Source organism: Patiria miniata, unplaced genomic scaffold (assembly GCF_015706575.1).
Source record: "Patiria miniata isolate m_02_andy unplaced genomic scaffold, ASM1570657v1 HiC_scaffold_16, whole genome shotgun sequence".
Classification (NCBI taxonomy): domain Eukaryota; kingdom Metazoa; phylum Echinodermata; class Asteroidea; order Valvatida; family Asterinidae; genus Patiria; species Patiria miniata.
In genome coordinates this window covers 7,333,715-7,345,299 of record NW_024037054.1, presented here as the reverse complement: position 1 = coordinate 7,345,299, position 11,585 = coordinate 7,333,715, and the positions used below count along the sequence as shown (strand labels likewise).

Sequence of the window (11,585 nt, the reverse complement as noted above, 5' to 3'; positions counted from 1 at the left end):
GTTACTATGGCTACTGCTTTATTTTCCTCAACATTTGTATTGTCTATACTAGTTGATCTGTATTAAATCCGAGTAATTCTAAACTGAATTTTAAAAGCAATTTATTTGGTACAATTCACAAAAAAAGCATGAGCATCAATGTAGAAGAACCTTACTTTTGTTTCGATTAATATCTTCTCCAAATGAAGGATTATTGATGTGGCAGCAATCTGTGTACATGTGCTGCAAATACAACATTATCATGCTAGTCGAGGCTAGTTTTCATACCGTATCATGAAAATATGTGCTTAATAGATGCGAGCTTTGCCTTTAAAGAAAATTAAGATGCAAATGTTGTGTTAACTAAGACTTTTTTGGTGATCATTTTATAAAAATCAGTATTTTATCGGGATCAGCAATATAGGGGATAATTTATTCAGGCGTGCTGTCTGCAAAACTTTCTAGAACAATTTGTTTCTTGTTAATAAAGATTGAATTACCAATTTGGATCAAGCCACTTAAGAAGATATCTCCAACTGCGTTATGTTTAGACCACGTCTAGTCGACTGTGTCGGAAATATGTGCCGTACCCATTTAGCAGCTATCTTTGTCATATGACTCGTAAGCTTGGTTGTACGTTGGGCGCTTTTCAGCGAAGCACTGCGCCCCCGCGCGGTCACATTCGCACATGAACTCTCTGCATTCGGGATTGGTAGAATACCAAGAATAGTCGGCCGCTTTCTCTGCAAGAAAAGGGGGTGGGGAGGAGAGAAAGAGAAGAGACACAAAATTAAAGATGATGTTCTAGTTTTGTGATCGATTGTGTGCTGAAGTTGATCACTCCTAGCTCCGAGTAATTTCTAATCAAGTCACATTGCCACTACTTTGATAAATGATACAATTTTCACTATTTCCATTTTGGATCACTGTGGATAGTGAAATAAAACCACAAATGAAATGAAATAAACTACACATGAAGTTAAAATAGTTATTTGTGAGGGGAGCTGAGGAGGCCTGACTTTATCCAGAAAATGGCATCGACAATATAACTACATGTATTACACAATGGACAATTCCATGCATACATTCCGGGCTTACAGCAAAGAACAGGGCAAGGCATGTACTTGTCTAGTTAAGTTGGTCCTAGAGCCCACAAAGTCCTATCCAATTCGGGCGATTCACAATTCAGTGCGCCACCAAGAGTTTGCCACGGAGAGTTCATTTTTCTAAGTGCATTGTGGGATATGGTCGACAAATTCGCAGCGCGGGACATTTGAAATTGTTAGTTTTTTCCCGGTCAGTAGTTTCACTGATAGAATCGCGTTAGAATCGCATCGACGCAGCTTGTGAAATATTGTACAATTATATGATATACAGATGGACACGGAACGGGCAAAATCTGAGACAAACAAAATTTAGTGTACAAAAATTCCATTGGGTTGTCTAAGGGGCGTGGCTATCTCGCAAACGGCGATTCTTTTCATGCATGTGGTCCACACAATTTGCCGGATTTAGCCCATTGGCCAATTTGCCGGATTTAGCCTGTAACGTTAACGTTACGGGGTAATCCTATACGATAGTACTGCCCGGCTCTCTTCAGCAGTCTACAGCCAATCGCAGTCACAAGTGACAATCACTCAGTAAGACAGATACTCAAGTCAAACTCACACGCGGTAGTCAGTGACTCATCAGCAGCCAGTACGTCGGTCGGTGAAATGGGTGCAGAGAGAATAATGGGACCAGAAAAAAAGTTTGAAGAAATTACTTACTGCATTTGATGACACAGTTTCCAGACGCATCAGTGGTTTGTTCATAGTCGTAAATTATGACGTAGGGGTCCCAAGAACCGCAGTCGGCCTCCGCGGTAGCTTTGCCGTAACAGTTATCGTGTACTTGACAGCATCTGACGAAGAAAAGTATTGCAATTTGAACTTTGTACATCTCTATACTCTAACCTAATTATGTGTTTCTAAGCTTGCACTCAATTTCTCTGGCATATATATCAAATCACCAGAAAAATTGTCTTCATTTATGGTTGTTCAACTTAAAATAAGCATTGTGATAAAGATACATGTGTTGTGTTCTGTAAAAACATTGTACACTGTATTAAATTACAATGCCGAATCCTGAATCGATCGTTTGTATACCCGAAGAAAATGTGTATTGTGGAACACTATCCTGCCCAAGGACATCACTGTGCTCATTAGAAACTGCGTTTTTTTTCGTACCGCAGCAAGCTGGTCTGAAATTGACAGTTTGGTTTCAAAGTTCGACGTTATACCCATTGCGTTTGCCAGGATCGAGATTTTACTCACGAGACTTATAGCAAGTGTTTTTGGAAATTCAAAGCGATGATTTTTCTTCTAACCTGTCGGTGTCATCCAACGGTGTTCCTTTGCCTCCGTAGCCGCAGTAACAACCATAGCCGTTGTAGTCCAACCCATCGAAAAAACCCGCACCCCCATAGCACGAAATGAACTTGCCGAACTGGTACACGCTGGAAACATCACTCTTCTTCACTGCTGCGCTGCCTGTAGGGAAAAGAATTATGCAAAATAAAACACTTTACTCTTCTAACAACCGTAAAACTGTATGCAGTTTGTAAACCTAGTTATAGGTTTGGTTACAAAGGGTGTAGTCGTTTACAGACAGATCGGAAGTGTGCAGTGAAGGTATATACAGCATTGCATCATGGGACACTTACGAAAAGAGAGCAATCTGTCCCACAATGCAATGCATCACTTCTTCAATGCATATTTTCGGTAAGGTGGCAATGCATATTTCTAGGAAGTCTCATAATCGCAACAAGAATGATGAATAAATACTCAGGCTTACTCGCTAGGGCAACTGTCGCTGCCAGTAGAACCAGAAGGAGCTTCATGATGAAGGTTAATCGGGTGATTTCAGGATATCGACGGGGAAATACCTCGGAGGAGCCGGTCTGAACTCGCTGCGTATGACTCGGAGCTGGCAAGGAAGTGGTTCGTCTCTTGTTCCAGACTTACATTTATACATTTTTTCAATCGATGTTTTCACAAAAATTTGGGGCAGGATAAATGGCCTTTGTCTCTCCAATCTATTAAAAAACTACTGACTCAACAAGTCCCAATTTGATAAAAATTTTCAAAAAACAAATGAAAACAAACAATGCGATGCGATAATGCAGTGCATTTTTGTATTATGTTTTATTGTTCTACAGACCTGCACTGAAAAAACTAGCTAACATTTAAACATTCAACGAGAAAACAATTATGTGCAATCATCTTTAGTCTTATTTTTAGCTTGGTCATACAACGTTTATCATTCTAGATCTGTTCAACATAAGAAAGCCATTTTGATAAGGTTCAACTGATCGTTGACAGCTGACTTCCGCTGCAATGTTTTCCCATCACAACAAAAGTTTGATATCATAGGGGGCGTCCTCTATGCTTATTCTAAAAGTCACTCTATAAAATTCCTCAGCTATACAATTTATTTCATAAAATAATATAAACATTTTACTTGAATTGAACGCTGTTTAAAGATTATGATTCTGGGATATTCGAAGATAAATAATCATATTCTTCATAAAACAAATGTAAAGAAAACAATTATTATGAAATTATTGTTGAATTATCCCATTTTACCGTTGTTGTTTATCCTACATTCGTAGACAACAAATCGAAGTAGTCGATAGTAAACATTGCCATTCATGTACAAAGCTTCATTTTTTGTTATTGTGTTACCAAACTTTTGTTGTGATGGGAAAACACCGGAGCGGCAGCCAGCTGTAACAAACCGTTGAACGTTATCAAAATTGGTCCCTCTTTTTAATAAATGAAATCGAAAAATGTTTTATGAACAATCTGAAATTAAGATAAAAGCTGATTGAATTGATGTTTTTTTTTCGTTTGAAGGTTGGTTTTTGATTGGATATGTAGGACAAGAAGATTAAAACATGCAATATATTATAACGAACATTTTGTTTCGTTTGGCTTTAAGAAACTTCTCAAATGTGGACTTGTTGCTTCATTTTTTTTCTGGTAGACTTTAGAGACAAAAGGCCATAGATCCTGTGCCAAACTCTGGTGTAACCGGCAACCTACACAGTATTTCCACGTCGATATCGTAAACTTGAAATCAGCGATAAAACCTTCATCATGATGCTTCTTCCGGTTCTACTCGGGGCGATATTATCGCAACTTTTTTTTTATAACCCTTTTGACAGGTTAGCCAGAATGGAGGTCGACCTATCCAAAAACAAAGACGTCGCTGTTGACTAAACACCTCATATTAGGCATTCCAAGTGGTATTAGATTTGATTATATAAAATTGTCATCTGTGAACACCCTTATCCAAATGCAACATAAAGGCCATGCAATATTTCAAGCGCTGCGTAACAAATGCCAATAACCAAATAATTGATTAAACAAGCAAATAGTAAGTGTGCAGGTCGAAAAATACATAACCTTACCACATCACAGATATCTCTGGTTAGCATCTTTAGAATTTTCTTGATTTTTTCACCAAATATAAACAAGACCATGAGCTTGAAATGCTATAACATTTGATAAGTTAGTCCGACCAACTTCTGAGAATATTCAGCGATTTCTTCATGCACAATGTTTAGTGGAACACGCTGTAGACATGCTGAAGCTGATGGTGCTTACAATTTAATTGTTTTGTTATTTCTGATTTGATATAATATTTGTTTGCGCCATGAGCGTCATATATTGCGGATACTGGCGCGGTATAAATTGCCGTTATTGTTATAATATTATTAAAATGGTTCTTCGTCAAATTGATTTCTTGGATTATAAGATAAGCACATGCATTCCAAAGATATCTATTGTCTGTGGAGTTTTTCGATAGTAAGGAATATCTGTTGCGTTATGCGCCCATCAAATTGTTTCAACCGCCCCTCCCCCTCCCAAACATCATCGTATGCTTATCGTTTTCATTCTCCTTTGATACAGTAATCCGGCCATCACGATACTCACTCGGCCCCTGTAGCCGGTGGCCATAGCCTCTGACAAAACACAAGTTTAGGATTGGACCTTAGTTTGAGATCTACAGCTTTTCAGTCAATTGCAAAACTCAATAAAGTTGGGCTGAAATGGACCCAAGACCTAATGACGTCACGCTTTCTTTTGGGAGCACGTTCTCCATGCCCCATAGTCTGAATCCTAACTAGCAACTATGGAGCAGATTGTTTTCATCAAGGTATACTGCCAAGTGCACCCATCTTTCTAAAATTTCTTACAAAGCGATCAGGTACATGGGTTTAAAGGGATATGTTTTTTTTTAAACTGTAGGCCTACGCAAATCGTTCGAGCATTCAATTTCTTCCTCGAAGAATCAGACGTGTCGTTTCTATGGGAGGGGTGGGGGTGATGTTCAGGCGGGTTGTTGATTGGGGACTTTGGCATGGGTGAGCAAACCATTCAGATGGATTTGAAATGGGATGGTGTTTTTATTACATTCCCCTCTAATGTTATTGAATATATATATATTTTTTAAGAGAACCATACAGGAGCTATGTAAAGCTTATAGTTTTGGAATGTTGCAATCATTCGTGTTGAATGAATTGGAGGTTTACGGTTACACAATGTCAATGAAAGATATCAGTGAGTTGCGTGCTTCTGAGAAGGACCAGTTGGTTTAACTCAACATTTCGGACCGTATGCTCTGCTCGTCACCAGATGACTGCCAGACTCTTGCTGGTGTAGTGTTTTGAGTAGAGGATGCTATACGTTCAGTGGACCGTGGAGGTGGGAGGTTCTGACAGCATGCTGGGATGCTGGGTAGGGTGCTGAAGTTGGCTTTGTGTGCTCACTGAAGCATGTCAGAAGGATGGAGGTACAGCTATGGTGAACATCAAGCAGAGTAAAAGGGTATAGGGGACCCATAGGCCAAAACTAATTGGGGAACTATGGGGATTGGATGGGGTCCGGTGTACAGAAGACCCATTGGACCTACGTACGATGAAGGAGTAGTCGCCATATATCACTGATGTAGTACCTGGTGTCTTATGGAACTGTGTTATGCTTGTAGATTTCCATGGCCTCCCGGACTCGCCGGGGTTGCCACTGTTGGATATTAGTGATGAGCCATGTTTGTTGCCAGTATGGGTGCACTGAACTTATTCAAGCGATAATTTCTACGCCAGCTGATTAGCATAAAAACGTGCCCCCACAATTTCTTTTGAAAACCGAGACCGTTTGGCTTTAAAAACGGTGGAATTGTTTAAATATACCCAAGGATCAACTCCCTGGTTTGGGGGCTTCCATCTGAGGGCAGGCTTGATAAAATCACGGATGAAAAATGGGTCCTATTTTCCCGTGAAAGTGGAAGGATGCCACTTGTAAAATGGCTACATGCAGGCTCGGGAACTATCACTTTTCGGGAGGTGATTTTATTTGGGTGTGAATATTTAAAAATGTAATTGGCTAATGTACCTAAAATTGAAAAGAAATGAAAAGATGAAAGACAAGATATTTAATTTTTGTTTCAGAAACCCCAGTGATGTTGGCTTGCATGTTACTTGGCCCTGAACTTTGTTGATTTTACACTGTTTTCAATGGGGCTTGAATTAGTACAGTGGACCCGTATACCAGAATCTGATATAACGAGATGTGGGTGGATATGCTGCTGGCCAAAGTGTTATTAAGTCACAAATACTGAGCAAGAGAGTATTCGATATTGGAAACGAAAACAATATCATACACGGCTTCAGATTCGTAAGTGTGGATTAACTTTTGGCATAACGAATATTGCAACCCTGAAGATAACCCCGAAAATATATGCTGCTTACACATTAAAGAAATCACACTGAATACTCGTAATATATTTTGCGGCTACTATATGGCTACTCCTTTATTTTCCTTAACAATAGTATATGATAATTTAAAAGTTACTCTTTAATAAATCCGTGAAATTATAACCTGAATTTTACAAGCAATTTATTCGGTATAATCATTCACACAAAAAAGCATGAGCATCAATGTAGTAGAATCCTACTTTTGTTTTGACTGAAAATCTTCTCCAAATGAAGGATTAATGATATGGCAGGCATCTTTGATGACGCATACGAGTGTGCTGCAAATACAACATAGTTTTCATACCATGAAAATGCGTGCTCACTAGACGCGTGCTTTACCTTTAAAGAAAATGAAGATGCAACTGTTCTGTTTACTAATATTGATCAATTTTTTAAATCAGTATTTACCCGAATCATCAATATAGGGCGAAACATTTAATAGAGCGTGCTGTCTGGAACATTTTTTTTTAGAACAACTTTTTTTCCGTTAATTAAGTTTGAATTACCAATTTGGATCAAGCCACTCAGAAGATATCTCCAACTTTGTAATGTTTAGGTCACTTCGAGTCGACTGTGTCGGAAATATGTGCCGTACCCATTTAGCAACTATCTTTGTCATAGGACTCGTAAGCTTGGTTGTACGTTGGGCGCTTTTCAGCGAAGCACTGCGCCGCCGCGCGGTCACATTCGCAAATGAACTCTCTGCATTCGGGATCGGTAGAATACCAAGAATAGTCTGCCGCTTTTTCTGCAAAAAAAAAGGGGATGGGGAGGAGAGACAGAAGACAAAAAAAATGAAAGATGATGTTCTAGTTTTGTGATCGATTGTGTTCTGAAGTTGATCACTCTTAGCTCTGAGTAATATCTTAAGTCACCTTTTTAATAAATGATAACATTTTTTCTCTTTTTCCATTTTGGATCACTGTTGATAGTAAAATAAAACCACAAATGAAATGAAATAAAATACACATGAAGTTAAAATAGTTATTTGTGAGGGGAGCTGAGGAGGCCTGACTTTATCCAGAAAATGGCATCGACAATATAACTACATGTATTACACAATGGACAATTCCATGCATACATTCCGGGCTCATAACAAAGAACAGGACAAGGCATGTCCAGTTAAGTTGGTCCTAGAGCGCACAAAGTAGAATCCGGTTCGTTAGCGTGACGTTAGTTCATTTAAACCACGCCCACTGGCCATTAAGGCCAAGTTCGGGCAAGGACCATTAGTCGGCTAGTGGTTGTTTTGTGACGTACCTTACGCCTGCGCACTGATAGCAACGTGCGAACGTCTCCAGTCAAACGCTGGTCAAAATGTCAGCGCAAAATTTCTGGATCCTGACTCTCTGCTAGCGTTATGAATGCGCGCGGCTATTGGTTACCAGCGAAGCAACCAACCCCAGTAGGCTGGTTCCAAACAGTCGACTAGCGTAGTCAACCACCGTTGACTAGACAGAGTTCGGGCAAACGTTAGTTAACCATTGGTCAACTATAGTCCTTGCGCGAACTTGGCCTAAGTAGCGTTGGAACCATTGGATCACCGGAAGCTCACGCAACTTGAGTGTTTATCCAATGAGCGCTAGTAATCAATGCTGCGCGCGCGTGTATGACGTTTTTATTAACGAACCGGATGGCTCGTCACTGGTAGAATCGCGTTAGAATCGCGTCGATGCAGCTTGTGAAATATTGTGAAATATTGTCCAATTACATGATACATGATATGGACGCGGAACGCGCAAAATCTGAGACAAAGAAATTTTAGTATACAACATTTCCATTGGGTTGTCTAAGGGGCGTGGCTAACTCGCAAACGGCGATAGGTCAATTCTTTTCATGCATGTGGTCCACACAATCGGCCAGATTTAGCCAACTGGCCAATTTGCGGGATTTAGCCCGTAGCGTTAACGTTACGGGGTTATCATATACGATAGTACTGCCCGGCTTTCTTCAGCAGTCTACAGCCAATCGCAGTCACAAGTGACAATCAGTCACTGAGACAGATATTTCAGTCAAACTCACACGCGGTAGCCAGTGACTCATCAGCCAGTACGTCAGTCGGTGAAATGGGTGCAGAGAGAATACTGGGACCAGAAAAAAACCTTTGAAGAAATTACTTACTGCATTCGATGACACAGTTTCCAGCTTGAACAGTGGTTTCTGTATAGTCGTAAACTATGACGTAGGGGTCCCAAGAACCGCAGTCGGCCTCCGCGGTAGATCTGCCGTAACAGTTATCGTGTACTAGACAGCATCTGACGAAGAAAAGTATTGCAAATTGAACTTTGTACATCTCTATACTCTAACCTAATTATGTGTTTCTAAGCTTGCACTCATACTCACCAGAAGAATTGTCTTCATTTATGGTTGTTCAACTTAAAATAAGCATTGTGATAAAGATACATGTGTGGTGTTCTGTAAAAACATTGTAAACTGTATTACATTACAATGCCGAATCCTGAATCGATCGTTTGTATACCCGAAGAAAATGTGTATTGTGGAACACTATCCTGCCCAAGGACATCACTGTGCTCATTAGAAACTGCGGGTTTTTTTGTACCGAAGCAAGCTGGTCTGAAATTGACAGTTTGGTTTCAAAGTTCGACGTTATACCCATTGCGTTTGCCGTTATACCCATTGCGTTTGACAGGATCGAGACTTTTACTCATGAGACTTATAGCAAGTTTTTTTGGAAATTCGACGCGATGAATTTTTTTCGTCTTACCTGTCGGTGTCATCCAACGGTGTTCCTTTGCCTCCGTAGCCGCAGTAACAACCATAGCCGTTGTAGTCCAACCCATCGAAGAAACCCGCACCCCCATAGCACGAAATGAGGTTGCCGAACTGGTACAAGTTGGAAATGTCACTCTTCTGCACTGCTGCGCTGTCTGTATAAGGGAAAGAATTATGCAAAATAAAACACCTTACTCTTCTAACAACCCGTGCAAAGAATTCTAAAAGAATATCTCATTTGGGCGGTTTCCATGTTGTGCAAGTCTTCATATTGCGAAGACTTCTATTACAGAAACATGAAGGCCTTTCAATTTGTGTGTGTTAATTTGTTGCAATATCGCTATTGCATGCTGCTAAATCACATCTGTTTTACGCTTACAGATGCAGGTTTAAAGCGACTTACAACTCTGAAAGAGAGATGTGTTTTTTATAGTATAATCTGATAATCTACTCAACGTCTGACTGTCATTAAAACTGTATGCAGTCAGTAAATCTAGTTATAGGTTTGGTTACAAAGGGTGTAGTCGTTTACAGACAGATCGGAAGTGTGCAGTGAAGGTACATACAGCATTGCATCATGGGACACTTACGAAAAGAGTGCAAACTGTCCCACAATGCAATGTATCACTTCCTCAATGCATATTTTCGGTAAGGCGGCAATGCATATTTATATGAAGTCTCATAAATCGCAACAAGAATGATGAATAAAGATACTCAGACTTACTCGCTAGGGCAACTGTCGCCGCCAGTAGAACCAAAAGGAGCTTCATGGTGAAGGTTTTTTTCGGGTGATTTCAGGATATCGACGGGGAAATACTTCGGAGGAGCCGGTCTGAACTCGCTGCGTATGACTCGGAGAGCTTGCAAGGAAGTGGTTCGTCTCTTGTTCCAGACTTACATTTATACATTTTTTTTCAATCGATGTTTTCACAAAATTTGGAGCAGGATAAATGGCCTTTTGTCTCTCCAATCTATTAAAAAACTACTGACGCAACAAGTCCCAATTTGATAAATTTTCCAAAAACAAATGAAAACAAACAATGCGATGCGATAATGCGGTGCATTTTTGTATTATGTTTTATTGTTCTACAGACCTGCATTGAAAAAAACTAGCTAACATTTAAACATTCAACGAGAAAACAATTATGTGCAATCAGCTTTAGTCTTAATTTTAGCTTGGTCATAACAAGTTTATCAACTAGATCTACTCAACATAAGAACACCATTTTGATAAGGTCCAACGGATCGTTGACGGCTGACTTCCGCTGCAATGTTTTCCCATTACAACAAAAGTTTGATATCATGGGGGGAGGGCGTCCTCTATGATCAGTGTAAAAGTTACTCTCCTATTAAATCCCGCAGCTATACAATTTATTTCATACAATAATATAAACATTTTACTTGAATTGAACTCAGTTTAAAAGATTGGGATTCTGGAAAATTCGAAGATAATTAATTTTATTCTTCATAAAACAAAATGTAAAGAAAACAATTATGAAATTATTGCTGGATTATCCTGGGTCTTTCGTTTTATCTCGGCGTAACTTAAACAACCATTTGAATTTCTTGTCCGTTTTACCGTCATTGTCTATCCTACATTGTTGACAACAAATCGAAGTAATCGATACTGGACATTGCCATTCCTGTACAAAGCGTCATTGTTAGTTATTGGATACCAAACTTTTGTTGTGATGGGAAAACATCGGAGCGGTAGCCAGCTGTAACCATCCGCTGAACGTTATCAAAATTGTTCCCTCTTTTTAATAGAAAGAAATAGAAAAATGTTTTATGAACAATCTGAAATTAAGGTTAAAGCTGATTGAATTTGATAATTTCTTTCGTTGAATGCTTTGTCAATGCAGGACAAGAAGATTAAAACATACAATGTTTTATAACATACATTTTGTTTCGTTTAGCTTTGAGAAATTTCTCAAATTGGGACTTGTTGCTTTAGTTGTTTTTCGGTAAACTATAGAGACAAAAGGCCATTGATCCTGCTCCAAATTCTGGTGAAACCGGCTGTCCTACGCAGTATTTCCACGTCGATATCGTGAACTTAAAATCAGCGATAAAA

At 39.4% G+C, this 11,585-nt stretch overlaps 2 protein-coding genes across 2 annotated transcripts; both read right to left on the bottom strand.

Moving 5' to 3' along the window:
- Positions 1-100: 100 nt before the first annotated feature.
- On the bottom strand, positions 101-2,956 carry LOC119722839 (phospholipase A2 AP-PLA2-I-like). Its single transcript, XM_038193202.1, has 4 exons — positions 2,815-2,956; positions 2,348-2,510; positions 1,749-1,882; positions 101-722 (listed from the first exon to the last, which is right to left on the bottom strand). The coding sequence occupies exons 1-4, from the start codon at positions 2,858-2,860 to the stop codon at positions 574-576; spliced, it is 492 nt and encodes a 163-aa protein (XP_038049130.1). The 5' UTR covers positions 2,861-2,956; the 3' UTR covers positions 101-573.
- Positions 2,957-6,803: 3,847 nt separating this feature from the next.
- LOC119723216 (phospholipase A2 AP-PLA2-I-like) lies at positions 6,804-10,411 on the bottom strand. The gene is made up of 4 exons (XM_038193779.1): positions 10,236-10,411; positions 9,504-9,666; positions 8,900-9,033; positions 6,804-7,526 (listed from the first exon to the last, which is right to left on the bottom strand). The coding sequence occupies exons 1-4, from the start codon at positions 10,279-10,281 to the stop codon at positions 7,378-7,380; spliced, it is 492 nt and encodes a 163-aa protein (XP_038049707.1). The 5' UTR covers positions 10,282-10,411; the 3' UTR covers positions 6,804-7,377.
- Positions 10,412-11,585: the final 1,174 nt, after the last annotated feature.